The sequence below is a fragment of the Lagopus muta genome, chromosome 1 (assembly GCF_023343835.1).
Source record: "Lagopus muta isolate bLagMut1 chromosome 1, bLagMut1 primary, whole genome shotgun sequence".
NCBI classification, from domain to species: Eukaryota; Metazoa; Chordata; class Aves; order Galliformes; family Phasianidae; genus Lagopus; species Lagopus muta.
This window is the reverse complement of record NC_064433.1, coordinates 187,217,602-187,237,594: the sequence shown is the minus strand read 5'-3', so window position 1 is coordinate 187,237,594 and position 19,993 is coordinate 187,217,602. Positions and strand designations below refer to the sequence as shown.

Genomic DNA, 19,993 nt, shown 5'->3' with positions numbered 1-19,993 from the left:
TAGAACTGGTAACTTCAGTGTATAGAGTGGGTCCAAGACTTCTTTGGTCAGAAAAGAAGAGGGATGTTAGATGGAAGGAGAGCAATGGGAGGTGGCTCGCCAGTGGAAGCGCAGCCTTGTCCCATGGATGCTCACACCAGCTCCAGGACAAGGCTGGGAGAGGTTTCCTTCTGAACCTGCAGAATAACTGGACACGGCCCCCTGCTATCCTGTGTTTCGTTATCTTCCTCGTAAGATTAATTTATGGCCCAAGGATTGTGTTTGAAGTGAAGCGGTCAGTAACAAGCTATAATCATATCAGATCTTTGTTGGAGATGTTAATCAATCCCTTGATAAAATGAACTATGGAGGAAGGGGCTGGTTCCTTGCCCTGCCTCGCTCCGGGAGCCCCTCAAGCCCATCCATGTTCCAAGCCAGACTGCTCACAGGTATATTTAATTAAACTAGGAGAGCACTTTCTGCACCAGACTCCCTTAAAGCTTGTAATGACGTGAGGAATATCACACTTAATGTCTCACATGCTGTAATTGACAGTTTAAGTGCTCCTCAGAGCCAGAACAGGGGAATTTTCAGTAGATATTAAAATGGAAGTCCTTTAATGTCAGTTGATAGCAGCAAACAAATGCACTGGTGCTAAATTAAAGCTGACTGACTTGGATGTTCACAGAGCATGTTCCATTAGGTGAGCTGATACTGAATGAACACAGACCATGAGTTGGGGAACCAATTATTTGAAAGGGAGAGCACTGAGTTTCACATCAAAAGCACTGTCCATGCATATGGAATTATTGAATTGTTTGAGTTGGAAGGGGCCCTTAGAGGTCCATCTAGTCCAACTTGCCTGCAATGAGCAGGGACACCACAGCTCCATCAGTGCTCAGAGCCCCATCCAGCCTGACCTTGAGTGCCTCCTCAGATGGGGCATCCACCACCTCTCAGGGCAACCTGTGCCGGTGCCTCACCACTCTCATTGTAAAAACTTTTTTCTTATGGCCAGTATAAATCTCCCCTCTTTAGGTTTGAAACCATTTCCCCTTGTCCTGTCACAACAGATGCTGCTACAGAGCCTGTCCCATTCTTTGTTACAGACCCCTGTTAGATACCGAAAGGAAATAGGTACCAAACCAGTACCAAACTTTTCCTTACACCAAACTTTTGTTTATTTTGTTTTGAAAGTCAAATTAATTTCCTCTCTACAATCTTTCACCAATGCAGGTAATAAGATTGATTTAGCTGATAAGAGGGAAGTCTCCCAGCAGAGAGCAGCGGAATTCTCCGAGGCACAGGACATGTACTATCTGGAAACCTCAGCAAAAGAATCGGATAATGTGGAAAAACTCTTCCTGGACTTAGCCTGCCGGCTGATCAGAGAGGCACGGCAGAACACCCTGGTGAACAATGTCTCATCCCCCTTACCAGGAGAGGGGAAAAGCATCAGCTATTTGACTTGCTGTAATTTTAATTAAAGAGCTGGCATGCGATTCCCCATCCGCCGTGGACCTGAAGATTTTTCGCTGGGATTTGTCTCCTCAGAGGGAATTCCGCCTTGACCCATCTGACTTCCTCGCAGTCAGGTCGCAGACCTAGAAGCATGGCAGGCTGACAGCTCCAGCTGCATGGCAACGTAGCAGAATATAACGTGGTTCACATTTAATTTTTCTTGCAGTCTGTGGAGTGGGTTAGGAGAAAGGAGAGTTGCACAAGAGCTTCATGTGATGCAGAAAATGAGCTATTGCGTTTCCTTCTGGGGGAGATTAGAGCAACCTCTCTTGGGGAAGATTTGGAAGAGGTCAAAATCTCTTACAGAACAATGTGTTTGTTCCTTTTTAAAAGAAGAAAAAAACCAACAATGAGCACTGACCCAGGACTACGCTGGCAATCATCTGGGCTGCCAGCGGAGTGAATTCTTGGGATGTGTATATAGCGTCTTTGTGGAGGAAGGTGTTTGAAGTAGTGTTATGTCTCTCATCTACAGGCACTTTCATGAACATGGAATAATAATAAAAAAAAAAAGTTATGTATCTCAACATTTCCAAACAACAGTTTGAGAAGGCATGGATACAGCTCAGTTGCTCCCTTTGGTGCTAGCAGTTCAGCAAATATTCCATAGACCAAATGTAGTTTTACTACATTGCTGTCCTCTGAATGTGTAACCTAGACTGATTAAGAAAAGAACACTAATAAGCACTGTTCATTAAAATCTCATTACCTCTTTTTCTAGGCCTGAACATAGCGAGAAACATCTGTGCTTCTTTGATACCCAGTGCAGGATGAAAAGACTTCCTGGAAGTATAATAAACGTGTAACTAAGAAAATGTCCCTCCTCTAATTAGTCATGTCCAAAAGTGAAAAATGCCTTGGGAGATGTTTCTGGTGGAGCAGAAGAAGGGCACCACACATGACCAAAATGTTTTGTGTGTGCTGATTGTGCAGAAGGGTTCAAAGAGAGCACAGTTCAAGTGGCAGCCTGCAATATGTCTGCGTTAAAAATAAAGCTTGTAGATAAAGTTCCTGCTGGAAAGGCAGGCGTACAATTTTTGTAGAGATTTTCTTTTTTTTTAAATGCTAAATGGAAATAGCAGCAGGTTACAAGTGGCATCGTTCTGTGTCTGACCCATCTGGCGACCACATGATGGAACTGTTCTCTGAGAAGCTCTGGAAGGTATCTTCTTGACCTCTCCTCTCTGCTAGAGTAGCTTCCACATTCAGGGCTGTAGAGTTGTTTAATTTACTTGATGTTTAATGCTCTTAATCTCAGACTCCAGCGTATGTGTAACTATTTAGGCAGTTTCTATCTGCAAAGCCCCTGAGTGGAAGCATTATGGAATCTGTATTACACCTCGAGTGCCATATGCGAATGATGCAAATTTACACACTGACTTTAGAGCAAAATTGGAGTATAATGAATGTGCACATGGAAGATGATTTTTAGAAGTTTGAGTTCAGTTTAGCTGATCCAGGTATATCTCTCCAGACAATTACATGGCTGTGATATGCTGTAATTTAAAGTTAACCACCTTAATCTCATTTGGCATTTACTGAAGGCTATAACAGAGCTTTTGTATTGACGTAAAAGCTGCCAGTAAGTTTCTCTTGAAAATAATAATAATAAAAAAAGAGAAGTAGCATTTTAAAATGCTTTTTTCACATTTTCCTGAAAAGATTTCTTTGGGTTGTATCATGGTGTGCCTTTGATCAGTTGGTGATATATGTATTTGAGAGAGAGGGGATAGTTGTATCATATGGCCATTTAAAATATTTTCTTGCTAATTTTACGTCACTTTCTTCTTTTGTGATTAGTGCTAAAAATGAAGAAGTAGAAATTGTGGTACAAATCTTGCTTGTTATTGAGGTAAGACTTTGCAAATTGCTGCTGCAGTCATTAGATGTTGGGGAAATATGACCGATGCGCTGGCCTGCACCGGTCCTTTTGGTCTCTGCTCATGATGTCCTCCAGAGGATTTAGAAAGTTGTGGGACTTCATGGCTGCTGCTCTTCTGAGTTGTGTGGTACAGCTTACAAGAGCACTGTCTCTCTTGAGCGTTCCCCAGCTTGCCAAACACAGCCTGATTTGAGCTTGTTCAGACCACCCAACACAAACAGCTGCTTCTGTTTATAGCAAGACCCAGGGTGTTACAGGTAAGGTAACACTCGAGTTAAAAATCAATATTACATTTAATTTCTAAAAGCTTTTACTCTCCAGATGTTGGGCTTGATAGCATATAATTGAGAAGAAGGGCAGGGCTCTTTGGTCAAGTGAATTGAGGAGGAAGGATTCTACCCACTGAAATACTGGTGGGTTCCTCAGCCTGGCTCTCAAAACCATCAATGCTGGGCAGGTAAATCTTGTTGAATATCAGTATCAGTGCATTTTCAAATGTTCCTTGCATCATTCTGGAAGTTGTACTTTAACACATCATCATGACTGAATGCATCAAATAGCAGAAGCTGCTAACGTTATTTTCTTGAGAATTCTCTTGGAGGTTTCCAGAAGGCAAAGTCTCTTTTCCAGTCCTTTCCTAACTTGTAGGTGGCTATTTTGGAGGCTAGCTACCTGCCTCCAAGCGTTGGTTCTTATTGCTAGCAAATCTTTGTGCAAGACCTCCGGCTCCAGACAGCAGTGTGCTCTTGCAGAGATGTGTAGAGCTGTGGTCAGGCCAGTGTTGCGTCTGACTTCTCCAGGGACAAATCTAAAGTGATTCCTTTCAAAGTTAATTCTGTCTAGACTGTTAAGAAATCAAAAGGAAGCAAGGGTGGTATGTTTGATTTTACAAGGCAATAAGCCAAAGCTGTAGCTTGAAACATGTTTTTTTTTTTCTGCAGTTAACAAACACAGTACCGGTTCAAGAGGCGATGTTTTATTGCCGCAGCAACTCTGCAGCAGTAATTTTTCTCTACCTTCTAATATCCCTCTGGGACATAAAACCCATCTTTCCACCTAGCACTGAGGACTTATCTTCAAATCTGGTCCTCCGCTGAAGGCTCTGCAATCAGAAGAGGAGCTTTTTCAACTGCCAGTAACAACATATATTGTAGCAGATTGATGAGAGAGTGGAAAAATTAAAGGAGATCTAAGAATACAAATCCCAGTTATCTGACAATCATCTTTCCGACTCTGACCAGCACCTAGCTGGATGACTGGGCTTTGGAGAGAGCTGACAGTGAAAGCTTTGTGATGCTCCTGGTTTGAGTGCCCAAAACCCATGCAGAATTGATGTGATGGGCCAAATTTGTCTGGAAATGTTCTCCGCTATCATGAGATCATGGCTTTTGGCGTAACTGCTAGGTTTTGATGCTTTTTAGGGTGATACTCTCACACTCCTGGTGTAATCTTCTTAGTTCTGGGTGAAAAATGGGTATTTATAGTAGTCCCCCAATTAAACCTTTTCTTTAAATGTTTTAGCACATTGAATAGCTCCAATCAGAAGCCAGTGTTGAATGGTCAATAGGTTTTTGTTTGCTCTTTAGCAAACCTGTTTGGAGAGATTTCTAAAAGCATCTCCTGAACGCTAGATGGTCTAAGTTCTGTTATCCCATTCAGCTGTTGATTCCATCAGGATGATGTTGGGTAAACCACTGAGTATTCTGTGCTTCTGCTCACTCTTTGTGAGGTACTTCCATCAGTATTTTCCTTTAGGCATTTGCTGCAATGTGCTGGGAGAAGCCATGATTCTCCTCTGTTCTTATTCAAGTTCCCCACAAGAGAGAGAGTGCTGGGAAAAAAACAACCAATGTCCTATCTGCCCTTCAGAAAAAGTGTTTTGGTGGAAGAAATGAAATTACTGGGTGCCTCTTCCTACCTCACATCTCACTTTGATGCACAGGTAAGTCGCTTGAGCTGCAGTGGGATATTGTTTGTGCTGAATGCTAAATGGCTTTGTGATCATTACTTAATGAAAACCACATGTAACGAGTTGTCAGACAAGATGCTTTGTTCTTTGCTGTAGAATGCGTGAAACAGCCCTTACAATCTGCAAGCCTGCTGGTGCTGTTTGTCTTTTTGGAAATAGCTGTATCAGTAACAGTGGGCTCCTGCTAGTCTACATTTAGTGGCTAATGGCTATTGAATTCCTTCAGCATCGGTAATAATAGCCACAGGCAGAGGTTGACACAGCAGACAGTGATTTGAAAAGAGGGAAAGTCGAAATTAGTGATGCAGAAGCATTGTGGGTGTACACAAGTGGGACGACATGCTTTCCCCAGCTTTTGCTGGCAAGGGCTGCAATTAGTTATAGTCAAACCCACTGGGTTTTGCATTGTTCCTTATCACAAGGGACTGCTGTTTGTTCAGCTGCTTTTCCACTTGTCTTGTCTTTCCAGCATGAAGAACTGTCTGTAAGTCATGCTGAGACGTTGAGCTGATGTAATTTCTGTAGTTGGAGACTGAATTCACTTGGGAAACAGGTGAAATTCTCTAGCTATTAAAATAGGCTCTTCAAACATATGGGATGCACAGTGTTTTGGGGGTGCCATCGTGGCCTGACAGGACAGGAGATGCTGACATAGAGAAAACCTCTCCTGGATGTGGGGCATGCTGGGAAAGAGCTGTGCAAAATGTGAGGTGATGGTCTTCCTCTTGGGATTTCCTCAGTTCAGTCCTCTTCAACAACGCAGCTGTGACTTAGATTTTGATTGCTCTGGATTTTAATAAGGGATGCCTTGAGTTTGACTTACCTGAGATTCTTCTGCCTTATTGCTTTCAGTATCCAAGAACCCAATACCTTTGTACCCAGTGCTCCCCCAGTGTTTATCAACTGGAAGACCTTTTTGAGTGTAAGAGTAAAAGAGTTTGTATTGCTGGTGAGCACACGTGGAAATTCATAAATACTGGTATTGGTAAGGGCTCGCCTGAAAACACATTGGAGCCAAAGAAAATACTCATTTCTAGTATCACAGAATGGCTTAGGTTGGAAGGGACACATCCAATTCCAACTCTGGGCTGTGGGCATGTTGCCACCTACCCTCCAAGCTGTTCTTGGGCACCTCCAGGGATGGGGCACCCACAGCTTCTCTGGGCAGCCTATGCCAGGGCCTCACTGCCCTGTGAGTAAAGAATTTCTCCCTGACATCTAATCTAAATGTTCCTTTTTTGGTTTAATACCATTCCCCCTTCTTCTAACACTGTCAAAGTGAAAGGCCAGTGAAAAATGTCAGAATTTGGCTCTGAAGCCATCCTCTCTTGTACCAAATATGTCCTCTTGTTGATGTGAGTAGTAATTGTTCTAGTTGCTGTTCACAAAGAAAGGATTGACATTTTGAAGGACAGAGCTGTTTCCTGATGGCAGTGAGCAGTGGGGAGCCACTCGCTTGGCTTCCCACAAGTGACCAGAGCATCCTAAGGAAAGCAGCCCAAAGGGAACCAGTCTTTGAAATGCAATCACCCACTTGAATTGTAGCTGAATGTCCCATAAAGGTTACAGATCTCCCATCTGCCTCCTTTTAGGATTTATCTTGGCTGGGAAAACAGACAGCAGGGCCTGCTGCCTTGCTCTGACTTACCTCGCTCACAAGCTGATAGGACCCAAAGCCTCCTGCTGCCAGGCATGCTAAATCTGGCTGAGATGGATGGCCGGCTGTCATCACCCAGGGATGCGATCGCACCCTTTCCCCTCTTGTGAATGAGCTGTAACTTAAACCAGGAGTAAAAAGTATGCAGAGTTAAGGGTGCTGAATTTTTTCCTCCAAATTGGGAGTCATGGATCCAGATCTTATCATGCCCTTCCAAGTATGGAGGAGGTTAAATGGGGGAAGATAACACAGATATAGCTGAAAATGAGATGACAGCGACCAAATTATGCTGGAAATTTAGCTGGAAATCAGCACCCAGATCAAGCTGTGGGTGTCCCTGTTTGTTGCAGAGGAGTTGGACTAGATGGCTTTCAAGGGTCTCTTCCAACTCAAACTATTCTGTGATTCAGTGAAATGTCAGTAATGGATTATTCTGGGTGTAGGAGTACAGCAAGGGTTAAAAGCTCAGCTCTCCTGGCCGTGGATAAACAAGAGCTGGCTGTGCTGTACTCGGGTTGTTTTCACATTAATATCAAGCTATTAGCACTTCCTGGATGTGATCGTGTCCTTTGAAGCCATTCTCCTTTTCCAGCAAGTTCAGAAGATAATTTTAGCTCTGATGAGTGCTATAATTAAATAACTGAGTCCCAGGCAGAGGCAGCAGGTGCCACCCATGCCACTGCTTTTTCCACCACTCATCCTGGGGGAACGTTCCCGAGGATGTGTGTGTTTGTGAGCACACCGCAGTGTTGTTCTGCAGAGCATCTCCTGGAGCCCGGCCTGCTTCACTTCTGCTTGCTTGCTTTCTTGGCTGTTTCCTAATGTTTGTGACTGTCCCCTCTGTGCTGCGTGGCCTCACCAGCACTGCATCACAACGTAAGGACATTAAACATCCACAAAGGGCTATGGTGATGGGGAAGGGTCTGAGGGTAAGGTATATGAGGAGCAGCTGAGGTCTGTGGTGCGCTCAGAGCAGAGCAGGCTGAGGGGAGGCCTGATGGTGGCTGCAGCTCCTCACAGGGAGCGGAGGGCAGCGCTGAGCTCTGCTCTGTGTGACAGCGACTGGGCCTGAGGGAACAGCATGGAGCTGTGACAGGGGAGGGCAGCTGGGGGTGAGGGAAAGGGTCTGCAGCACAGGGCTGTGGGCATGGAACAGCCTGCCCAGGGCTGTGGGCACGGCCCCGAGCTGCCGGAGCTCAGGGAGCACTGCACCGTGCTCTCAGACATTGGGTCTGGATATTGGGTGGTCCTGCATGGAGCCAGCAGTTGGGCTTTGTGATCCACATGGGGCCCTCTCACCTCGGGATGTTCATTTCTCTATAAGTACTCTTACCCTTTCAGAGGATGTGATCAAGGGCTCTGGTGTCACATGAATGCAAACGGAGCGCTGGAGGGAAAAACAGCTCCTTAAGCCAACGTTCTGGGGGAAAAAAGGCCACCTAATGAAAGCAGGGAGGAGATCTGGTGCTCGTTGCTTGCTGGCTTTGAGCCTCTCTCACTCTCTGGATTCTAGAGGAATAGTTTGCAATGTGCAGTTTTCAGCATAATGAGATGCACCGCAGCTATGTCACATCCCTTTCATTCCCCACAGCTGTTTACAAAAGAAAAACAAATAACTCAGCCTGCTGGGATGGGAGCAGCTGCAGTCACTCAGCTGTCAGTGCAGGACGGGCCTCTTTCTGCTCTGCTTTTATTCCCACTTCACTCTGTTCTGCTGCACACATTCGGCTCTTCTGTGAATTTGCAGATTATGAGGGTTTTTTCCCCAGCTGCCTTTGATCTGAACAGAAAGACTCACCCAGATCTGCTTTGAATCCATTAATATGTTGAGTAGGCATTTTAATTTTCTGTTTCCTGGCTTGTTTCCCTTTGTCATGTAACTGAACTGACAAGTTCTCCGTACTCTGCCTCACGTTTGGCTTTTTAAGTCTAAAACGTTTTTCCTTTCCTGAAAAGCTATGATAATTCTTAGTGAACTTATCAAGGTGTTTTCACTTCCATAAAAGAAAAACTGCATTGCTCTCAGTGTTGATTACTACCAAATCAATCCTGGAGCACTTAATTCTTTTTACACCGTGAACAAAATACATTTTATACCATCATCTGCAGCTTGAATTGTAGTTTAGAAGCCTGCTGAAGCCCTAAAAGCTGCATTTTGTTCGCAGCTTCCATGCCAGTGAAATCACAGCATTAAAGGAATTTCCTGGGCTGGAGCTTTTCCCACACATTTGGCTGTCTTGCAATGACCCGCTGTCTTTTCCCCCGACAATTGTGAATTTAGCACAATGTACAGAATTCTAGCAAGAACCCTGATTGCTCAAACGCCCTGAACATGTGGCCAGAAGGATGAGGAGCAGACACACTTCTTGCTGATCAAGCACAACCATTTCAGTAGAGAGAATGAGCTGCTCTCAGTCGGGCCCTTGATGTCGGGTCGCTGGGACAGCACTGCCTTTGGGGAGGGGAGGTGTTGGAGGTCGCCAAACTGGGAATAGTGGCCTGTCAGAAGCATTGGACCTGTCCATTTATTTCCAAGTTCCTGTTGTCAAGCGTGGTACAGTGGGGTTGAGAAAGGAATGTATTTTGGATGACTATGATGATGAATGTATGACGCTCCATGTTTATTTGTAATGTCCTTTTTATACTTAGAAATCGCTGACATCTGTATCTCTATGTAAATAAATGTTTAATCCTTTCCAGCTGGTGTTTTAAGTGTCTGATTTGATTGATTTTTGTTAGCTTTGATCTGCAAAGTTGCTTTTAACATAGATACGAGACAAAATGATTCCCTTTAGGACGTGATTTCATTCAGATCTACAACCGCTGAGGATTCTGCTGGAGTTCAGCACCCCGCAGCACTCACAGCAAGGGCAAAGGTACAGCTGTCATCCATGGGAGCGATGTCCCTTTGCACTAGAGCAGCAGCAAGGAATGTGTTCACAGTCAGAGCGTTCGCAGCGGTGCTGGAAACACCAAAGAAATGCCCATGGCAGTCACTAGAGGGTGGTGTTCGGCAGAGGGAGCATCCATACCTGGAGTCATTGCAAACGGGCTGCTGGTCCAACTCCTGGGTTTGCATGGATGGAGGCCATGTTTGAGCTGGCTGATGTTCCTTGTCCTAGTGTTTCGCTCAGTTTGTAATGCTAGTTCTTCAGCCCTCACCTTGCTCTTTTCATGCCCACAGCTGGACTTCCCTCATAATCGGCCTTTCTTGGGTGGAGAGAACCCCCACTGAGCACACCTTCCACTTTAAGCCTTCAGCCTTTTGGTCAGCATACAACGTTTGCACTCAGACTCATCCTGTGGATCAGATGTCTCCCTTCTGCTCACATTTGCGCTGAGAAATGAGCTGTGAAGCTTGAAGCCACCATGTGTCTTTTATTGCCTCTTCCACTGACTTTGAAGGTCTCTCCTTAGTAAATGGCCGGCATGAGTGCTGGGCCATCTGCTCCGTGTTTCACAAGGAAGCAATAAAACAAGAAAAGGTATTTGGAGAGAGAAAAGTTGCTGCAAGCTTCTAGGTAGGAACTGGAAACGCAGGAGGAATACAAAGGCTTCCAACAACAAGAGAACAACCTGCACAGGGGGAGAAATGCTCCATCTTCATGCATATAGATCCTCCCTCCAGAGCACCTCTGCCCAGGGTCTGACACACTTGGGACTTTTTGGCCTCACTGGTGTGCAGCCCTCCTGCATAAAACAGAAGGCTCTGACAGCTCTGCATTCGTTTCAGCGGTATCTTAGAGACAGTTCTATCTGAAATTCTAGTCTTGATTTATGGCTTTCTAATCTTAGGGAATCAACCATGGACTTGGTATTCGCTGGGTATTTTTTCAGTTTCATTGCCTTCAGAGTTAAACATGCTGTATTTCATTTCCTCCCCTCTCTTCCCGCCCCCCCCCCCCCCCCCAGTTAAATCATATCAGCTTGTACCAAAGCTATTGCTTACTGTAATACGGGGATATATTTACCACTGAAGAAACAAAGTCATGCTGGGTGAAACATGTCATGCCAAGGCGCTGTCAGTACACAAAGCAGAAGTTCTGGCAGCGGTTTAGTGCTAGATGCATCAGATCCGGCATATCACCCCACTAAGATCAGACCCCCGTGGTAAAGTGGGTGTTTGTCCAGTTCATCACAAGCAAGCATTTAAAGAGCCAGAGATATCATATCATATATCATGCAGGAGGCTGTAGTTTTAATCATATAATTTATTGCTTAGGATACCAATCTCTTAAAAACTCTTTCAGCAGTGCCCTCCCTGTGCTGAGTGATAGCAGTAATGCTTTCTTTCCCTTCATTTCTTCTGCATAAGATATAAATTCATTGGCCATTTCCAGACAGGCTACATTTCCTCACTCTTTTGAGGAAGAGTGGATGCTGAAAAACACCTCATCTACACCCAAACTTGAAAAAAATGAGACTTACACATTTACATAAGTCTTTATTGCATTGTTCAGAGTTAATTAACAACAAAATAAAGTAACTGCAGAATTCTCTTCTCCTCATCTGCATTGTGCAAAGCTCTGCAATAAATATCATTAATCTTAAGACATATGCCAAAAAGTATATAAACGATACAATTGTTTTCAAATAGTTCTTTCATCCAACTCAGTCCTCCCAAAAGACAGTAACACAGCATAGAAATATCCTTTTTTTACTGTTTTGACTTATGGAAAATAGGGCTCTGTGCTTGGAAGAACAACTCAGGAGACCAGCCTGTTGCCCCTTCCATTGAAACCCTTGAATAATTTGCACGTGAGCTGAGATTCTTTCCTTCTGAAGAAGAACAGCTTTCCAGGACTGTGTCACTTAAAAACAAAGCCTTGGCAATACCTGCAGACACAGGAGTCGTTAGAACTGTAGTTGTATTCACGGAGTTGAATCTCTCACTCCTGAAGCACACGTCTTTTTCACTGTTCTCTTTGCTTCCAGAATTAGGGTTCCTGTCAGCATGCTCACAGGACAATTGTGAGTGCCAGCTAACTGGTTTTATGCTCAAAGATGCAGTTGGTTTAAATCTCTTGTTTGCAGATGGAGGGATCCACTCCTCAACACTGGCAGGTGACTGGCTGTTACAGAACTGCTGTGGAACAGAGCTCTTACCTTCTATGTCTTCACTGCTGCTCAGCCTTTCACGTTTCACTCTCCTGCCAGTAAGCTGCTGTAACAGAGTGTTCTGAAAGGAAGATCTAGATCGCTTGCGTTTGGAATGGATTTTAGTGGGATTTTCAGAGGTGAATACAGTGACAGAAGGGCTGTGTTCCCCAGCAGGCCGCAGTTTTTGGAGAGGTTTTGCCACAGGAGTTGACTCTGAATAAGGAACAAAGTCTTGAGCACTAAATGTATTGCAGTCTGAATCATAAAAGGAGCACGTTACTGGTGTGCTGTGCTTACGAAAAGCAAGCGGGGTTCTATGTAGGGAGGATGTCTGCTTTGAACTGTTACAGGAAACATCTCCAGGAAAAAGCACCAATTTGGGAGTTGTGACCTTTTCTGTTGAAGGATCTTCTTGTATCAAAGAGTTACTTGACTTATTTAAGGATTCTGCAGCTTTTGCTCCCTCACCTGCATTCACATCAAAGAGATCAGCAGAAGCATTGTAGCTTCCTTCAGGGCAGCCCCCATTCCATATCACCTCTCTCTTATTTATACTTTTGAAAGCATTTTCACATAGCTCTGACAATGGTTTTATTTCCCCTTCATGTATCCTTCTCATAACACTGGGAGTTGCTGGACCAGAGTCCCATGCCCCCGTGAATGTAAGATCTTTTATTTGGTTTGGTATACAAGAAGAATTTTCTTTATTTTCACTACCAGATAAACAGCTGTCATGTGCAGAATGCACACAGGTAGCTCTCTTGCTCCTCTGTAAACAAGTTTCTTCATGTTCAGCAGAACAATGTGGGCTGATAAAAGAACAGGCTGACTTTGAAACTTTAGCACTTGCTTCTTTGGACTGTCTGCTTCTTTTGGAAGCAGAAGTCTCAGATGTTACTTGCAGGGACTTTGATGGAGTAAGTAGATGAGAGTGAGGTATAAAGCAAGACGCTCCACATTCCTTGTCAGCTGAACATAAAACGCTACTGAAAGAGTTATGCTGTAACACCTCATCACTTAGAGGGTTTGGACTGGCCTTTAGACAAGCAAATGATATGCTCTCCCAGCTGTCTTTCTCTACTGATGGCAAGAACCTCCCTGATGCTTCAGTTAAGGCACCAGCTACTGGGGTTTGCCTGGGATGAGATTTGTTATGATTTATACTCAACTTGCTGCTTTCAAGAAGGCCACATTTACCTACATCAAGATTAGGTGATGTCACAAAACTCTTATATTCTATTCTGGCTAAAAATTCATTTAGGCTTTCTGAGAATGGGAGCTCATCCCAAAGCATTGAGTCTGTCTGAGATGCTCCAGTTAGATTTACACGATCAGAAGCTGAGGTATGTCTCCCATAAAAAAGCAACTTCGGGGATTTTTCTTGGCAAGAATAATTTCCACTATTAGTCTTTGGGTAAATTATTTTTGATCCAAAGTCCAAGGGATTTTCTAACAACTGGGAACTGTTTTGAAGTGAACACTCAGTCTTTGAAGAAGAAATTCTCTCTAATTTATCAGTGGCAGAGATTCTGTCAGCTTGACTAGGCTGTGAACTTAATTCATTTTCCTCTTCTTTATTCCCTTCCTTCACTGAAGAGCTGCAAAACTGTGAATCCAAAAGAGTTTGATTGTTAAGGCTTACACTACATGATTCTACAGACACAGGCCTCCCCTCTTCTTCATGCTGTTCACTCACCAGCTTTCCCACTTCCAGAGAGGGAAAATCTTCTGCTGTTACCCAAGCAACAGATGAAGTCAGGCTGAAGGATTGCTGCCAGGACCCTAAAAAACTTTCTCTACCACTAGATTGAACAAAACAGGAGTTTCTGCTCAAAACAGACAAGCTGCTGAGTTCACTGACAGATTCATCTATTGGAGCTGAAGATGCATCAGGTAAGTATGAGCTGTTATTATTGTTCCCAAATTTCACAGACTGCAGGAGCCGACGGAAGTAGCTGATGACAGTAAAGCCAGTAACAGCAGCATTTGGCAGGAAGATCTGGCAAGCTATAAGGTTTTTTGTACCTCTATTAATTCTGGAACAGTTTTGCAAGATGCTGCTGGCAGCAGAACATGCTCCATCTTCACTTCCAAAACCCTGAGGAAGGAAAGAAAAAAAAAATAGTATAGTGCTTTGTTTTAAGACAGAAAAAATAATTAAGGCATGTCTTCTAAGTCAGGATTAAATGTAGGTCTCCCTTTTTAGTCAGAAATGCAGGGAAGGGAAGGCAAAACAGTCTGTCACACAAAGCATAACTCCCTGGGAAATAAGTACTGGCAAAGGCTATAAAGGGCATCACAGTATGAGGCACTTTCCTCGCTGCAATTATGCAGAGTTCTGGAGCTAGAAAAATGACCACAAATTCTAAGGAAGAACTTCACAAAAATTTTCCTCCTCCTGGTAGGGCAGTGGGTGCTCCAGGGCTTCCTCCAGAGCAGTTCTGTGCAAGTGACAGCTGCTAATACCTGTGCTCTTCTTTTATCTAGGAGGCACTGCACAGCACTTGAAGCAAAACATTCTGCTACCAAGTACATGACTTGGCAGCTCAGCTAGCAAAGCCAGCATGGTATTCAATATGTGCTACCTCAACCTCTGGTATTCAAGAAACATCAAGATGTTGTACTAAGGGACACGGTTTAGTGGGAAAATACTGGTGGTAGGTGGATGGTTGGACCAGATGATCTTGGAGGTCTTTTCCAAGCTCGGTGATTCTGTGATTCCATTAAATGGAAAAAAAAAAAGACAACTTTTTTTCCCTCAGGTTTATTTGGAGCAGAGTATTTCAAAGATGCAATTCCTTATATCACCTGCTCCACTCCCCAAAGATAGCGGAGGTGGAAAATGGCATTTAAATCAGAGAAAATGATCCAGTGTTTTGAGAAGAGGATAAACCACCTTCTACCTCTCCCTCAAAGTCTGGCAATGCCAGAGAAGACGAAAGCTGTCTTCAAATTCAGCCATCCTCCTACTCCCTGACTGCAGGGTGCAAATATCGAGGCTGAAGGCTGTTAGCCAAGGACAACACCCTTCTAGTTGTAAAGCTTAAAAGTAAAACTTGCCTTAGAAAGTCAATATAAATGAAAACAAAAGCAGTATATTATATTGTTTCTAATTTTTATCTGGGAGAGTGCAACTACATGCACAACTGAACATGATACAGAGATGTTATAGCCAAAGGCTGAACAAATGGTCTTAGCGTAGGTGTTCAGGCCATGTGTGCAGATGAGTAGCAACAAGGCTACTGATATGCAGAATTATTTCTCACATCTTTAAAGGCACCAAGCAGAGAGGCAGTGAAGGCTCCAGTAAGAAACTTAAGCCATAAGGTCTTCAAACTTCCACTGCATATACATGCCAGGAGAAGAATCTCAGCTCAGGCTTGCAACCATTGGAGATGAAAAACACTTGTGCCAGATAGGATTTATAATATGAACAACTCTCAAGAGCACCACTTGAAGTGAACTTAAAATACAGCTCCCATGTAAATATTACTAAGAACTAATATTCCCACGTCTGTTAAACACATGGACAAACCATAAATGCATATGCTGAGCAGCTGTACTTTATCAGCATTTTTGAAGACTTAAATCCAGAAATGTTAAAATGCTGCAAGGTGATGCATGCATTTCCTTACATTTTAGAAACCAGGAGACAGTGCAGCATGGAAAAGGTGAGGCAGTGCTTACAAAGAAATCTGTTTTATGCTTGAACTGCACGTTTTGTTTTGCTTCTTTTTTTTTTTTTAATATCCTGATTGCAAGCTGTTACTGACAGGCACAGGAGCTGGAGTTACAGAGTAATTCCCATACCCAGGCCCCACATTTTCTCCTCAGAACAACAACATCCCAAAAAGATGTCTTGTTTATGGCTCCAGTTGGATACAAGCTAATGAAGAACTCAATACAAGAGAGTAACGTGGATTAAAAATTACCTTCACTCCAAATATAAATCTTTTTCCAATGAAACAGGTTTCAACTGCTTGAACTAACACTGCTGGAGATGCAGCTTTGTTTGTTTCTCCTGACAGCTGATTAAAGTCTTGAATACACCTTGAGTAAAAACACACAGAGAAGTAATGCACCAGAGGAAGCCTTACATAGCAGTTCAGCTGTAGTACAGGTAGGTCTGTAGGTAGCTACTGTGTTAGCATCAACTAAACAGAATGAAACGGGCAATTGTGAGCCTAAAAACTGTTCAGTTCATTTCATCTACTGCGATGAAATGAAGTAAAACCACTTTAATGGTTTATTATACATACAACTTTTGAGTGCTCCTCATGTGTCTCCAATTTTTGTGTCAGCACAACTGCACTAAGGAACATGGTTTAATGGGGAAATGTGGGTGACAGGTGGATGGCTGGACTGGATGATCTTGGAGGTCTTTTCCAACCTTGGTCATTCTATGATTTATCTATTGCAGTGCTGTCATATATGCTGCTATTTCTTGTACATCCTTTCTGCCTACACATTTACAGAGATGGCAGCATCTATATTAAGATATACAAATAGTTTTGGTGTTCATGGTAGTGCAGCAATCTAGCGTGGAATGGCAACCATTGGAATATTAATTATATTAATATCAGAATTAAAAAGTATTCATCTGTGACCAAGTGATAACAAAAGTCAGTGGGAAAGAACATACAGAAACAAGCAGTGAATCTATCCGAGTATCTTACTGCAAGTTTCAATATCAGAAAGTCTTGTAATGTGGGTGGTCAGGCTCTAAGGATAAACAGCTTTTCTTAGAAGTCCCTCATTGCATAAGGAATACCTGTTTTTTTCTCTGATACAACCAGCTTTACACCTTTTTCTTAATCCAAACTGTAAACCAAATCAACAAGAAAAAAACAACAATAACAACCCTACAGCTCTATGTTTACCTGAAGAGTTTTCTTCTGAAAACTTGAGGAAAAATTATGTTTATCTCCCTGGAAAAGGCAATTTACTTTTGATGAAGGAAACTCCATATTGTCAAATTTAGGAGGCAGCACCCAAGCAAGAAGCCCAACCAATCAAAATGTGAAACTTAAGTTGTCTTCAATAGGTCAGTAGAGGATCTTTTACATAGAAGTAATCCATCTCAAAATGCTTTCAGGAGGAAACCAAACTTGAGCACTTTCTCAAGGTGACTGGTACCTGGGAAATGCTGGCAGGAAGCACTTCAGCAGCTTCTTCCTACTCACCTCCCCATCATCCATGCTCATCTTAAATGCTTTTCGGCTGCAGAATATATTAGCTATATAGCTAAAAGCAATTAATTCCTTACCTCTGCAGATTTCCTGCAGTGACGCCAAAGAATGGATCTAAGCAACTTCCAAACACAGTAATGTCAAACAAATCATTTGTGTCAGCAATCTTTAGGGACAGTCTGTATCTGTAGCCTGCTTCTTCAGCTTCACCTGTGCAGCCACATTTAAGACAGTTAAACCTACCAGAAGAGAGTGAAAGAATAAAAGAAGACTGAATACACGAACTTCTGTTAGTCACTGCTGAGATAAGAACTTATCTGCAGTTGTAAGTACCGATGAAATAATGGGTCAAATATTCCATTACAAATTTTAGGATTTTTTTTCTCAGTCTTTATCCTTTGAGGCATTAATATTTAATACCTAAATTCAATACCTAATTCAGTACCTAAAGGGAGCCTACAAACAGGAGGGGAGTCAACTCTTTGAAAGGGTTGATAACAGCAGGACAAGGGGAAATGATTTGAAGTTGAAGGAGGGAAGATTTAGGTTGGATGTCAGGGGGAAGTTCTTTACAGAGAGAGAGGTGAGGTGCTGGAACAGCTGCACAGAGAGGCTGTGGATGCCCCATCTCTAGAGGTGTTCAAGGCCAGGTTGGATGGGGCCCCGAGCAACCTGGTCTAGTATTAAATGTGGAGGTTGGTGGCCCTGCCTGTGGCAGGGAGGTTGGAGATTCATGATCCTTGAGGTCCTTTCCAACCTTGGCCATGCTGTGATTCTGTGAATATTGCCATTAGCTCATTAAGGGGCCTGTGTTACTACAGAATCCCTATAGCTTCTTTTATGGATTAAATGTTAGCCTGATGTCAATACAGAGACACAGTGGGCTCAGAATGACCTCTGGGGAGTCACTATGGATTCCTTAGCATCTGTCTCTGTTTTGTCCTCTTCTGGAATTCTTTCTATAGTTTTAGTGTAAAACCTAGGTTTAAATAGATTACAAGGAAACAGCTCAGTTGCATGTTCACCTTCAGCATGTAAATCAATAGATATTCTTACTTTGCACAGCCAGCTCCTTTCATTTTGTGCTGACATTCACTGATTTATTCCTCCTCTATGCATCATTAATTTGACATAACAGCGGGGAAAAAAATGAAAGCTTGCATGTTTCTGGACACACAATAAGCAGAAGTGTTTTAGAGGACTGGACAACACGTTGAACATACAGAACAAGAAATAAAAGGTAGGATTTGACTTACAGAGGCTTTCAGGTAATGCCTTCTAACCTAGGAACAGCACAGAAGAACTGAGCTGCAAAGGATGCAATTGGAAGCTATTAACACACATCACTCACTCTCCTACACTGCCTTTCAGTATTGCATGGCACTTAACACAATGGAGTCCTGATGCATAACCATCTCCAAACTGCTGCAGGAATACAAAGAAACCCATGTAGTGCTAATTTCAGATATTTATGCTACTTATCATTGATTTCTTTGATTGCTCAATTATTGGTAACGTATTGTTCAGACCTGAGACTTCCCAGGCCTCTCTGACTGTTAACAGGGCACACGGGATACAGGACATACCTCCTGGAGTCCAGGATCAGCCTCGACAAGCAGCTCTGACAAGCAGGGTAGATGAAGCAAGAGTTCTGGACGGAAATTACAGAGGCAGCCAAGAGTCGTCTTGCACTGCTCATGTGCTCGCTGGATCACCTGAAACAGGGAAGCCAAAACAGCTCATTGAGTTCTCATGTTCTGAGATGTTAATACAGACTGCTTTTAACTGGGTTTTACCAATGCTTTGAAAGGCAACCCTTGGGAAACAAAGATCTCTGTGAACAGCATCCCCATTCAGACACGTACCACCAGCCTTAACCCTTCAAAAGAGATGAAGATACATAATAAGAAGCAAACATTCAGGAAATGTATATAATGTTCCAGCTAAATCATTAGACGTTAAAAAAAAAGAAAGAAAGGCCACATAAAGACCATAAGCATTATAAAAGAAATGCTGCTCAGCTGTTCCCCAGGGCAGCTCTTGCTTTAATGATGCTCTTTATGATACTGGCTATAATGCAACTCCAGATACGTTCAAGACAGCGTGGCTTACATAGAAGAAGACTCAAGTGTCAAACACAGTTGAGCTTCCTTTGCTTCTTACACCCTGAGATGGAGCGCAGCATTTACGCGTCCCCACGGGTTATACGAGGGGATCCCTTCAGAGCCACACAGCCAACACCTCCACCTGCCACGCATCCAGCAGCGTCTGCTGCCCTCTGGCGTGCAGGAACGAACGCACGCCTACTGACTTTACGCTGCCGTGTTTACCTTAGGGCTGCGTCACCGGAACGAGGGCTGCGCCGCCTCCCCGGCAGCCCTCAGGGAGGAACGGAAAGCGAAGGCCAGAATGCGAGCGCTGTGCCCGTACTGCAGCCTCGCACGGAGCAGCTCCGCGCTGCCCGAACTCGGAGGAGAACCCGGAAGACGGAAGTGGTTGCTTGGTAAGGGCCGTTGCTAGGGGCGGGGCGATGCGGCGCTCATCCAATCACAGGGTCGCTCCGCCTCACGACCGAGGAGCTCATCCGCAAATGGGAGCGGGCATGCAGATCAGAGGGCGGATCACGTGCTCCAAGCAGCCAATCGCTGTCTTCTCACCGTGCCCAAACTCCTCATGTCACGCCTGCCACCTCAGCC

The 19,993-nt window shown here is 43.7% G+C and overlaps 2 protein-coding genes across 8 annotated transcripts in view; one reads left to right on the top strand and one right to left on the bottom strand.

Moving 5' to 3' along the window:
• Nucleotides 1-9,701, top strand: part of RAB30 (RAB30, member RAS oncogene family) — a 45,973-nt gene extending 36,272 nt beyond the window's left edge. The window contains exons 5-7 of one of the 6 annotated variants that reach the window (XR_007376061.1): nt 1,216-2,662; nt 3,301-3,352; nt 4,324-9,701. Coding sequence is in view for 1 of the 6 variants with exons in the window: in XM_048940307.1 (XP_048796264.1) it covers nt 1,216-1,466 (251 nt within the window). In the remaining 5 variants the exon portion in view is untranslated. Of the gene's footprint in view, nt 1-1,215 lie in introns of all 6 variants that reach the window. The other 5 variants (XR_007376060.1, XR_007376058.1, XR_007376057.1 and 2 more) reach the window with 5 other exon arrangements.
• Nucleotides 9,702-11,267: 1,566 nt separating this feature from the next.
• On the bottom strand, nt 11,268-19,892 carry DDIAS (DNA damage induced apoptosis suppressor). 2 transcript variants are annotated; one of them, XM_048940103.1, is made up of 6 exons: nt 19,628-19,892; nt 18,884-19,012; nt 17,375-17,536; nt 16,041-16,158; nt 13,805-14,206; nt 11,268-13,714 (listed from the first exon to the last, which is right to left on the bottom strand). In XM_048940103.1, exons 2-6 carry the CDS (start codon nt 18,994-18,996, stop codon nt 11,666-11,668), a joined length of 2,844 nt encoding a protein of 947 aa, XP_048796060.1. In that variant the 5' UTR covers nt 18,997-19,012; nt 19,628-19,892; the 3' UTR covers nt 11,268-11,665. The 2 variants fall into 2 exon arrangements, with proteins under 2 accessions (XP_048796060.1, XP_048796053.1); XM_048940096.1 differs by having other exon boundaries at nt 11,269-14,206; nt 19,628-19,891.
• Between the last annotated feature and the right edge of the window lie 101 nt (nt 19,893-19,993).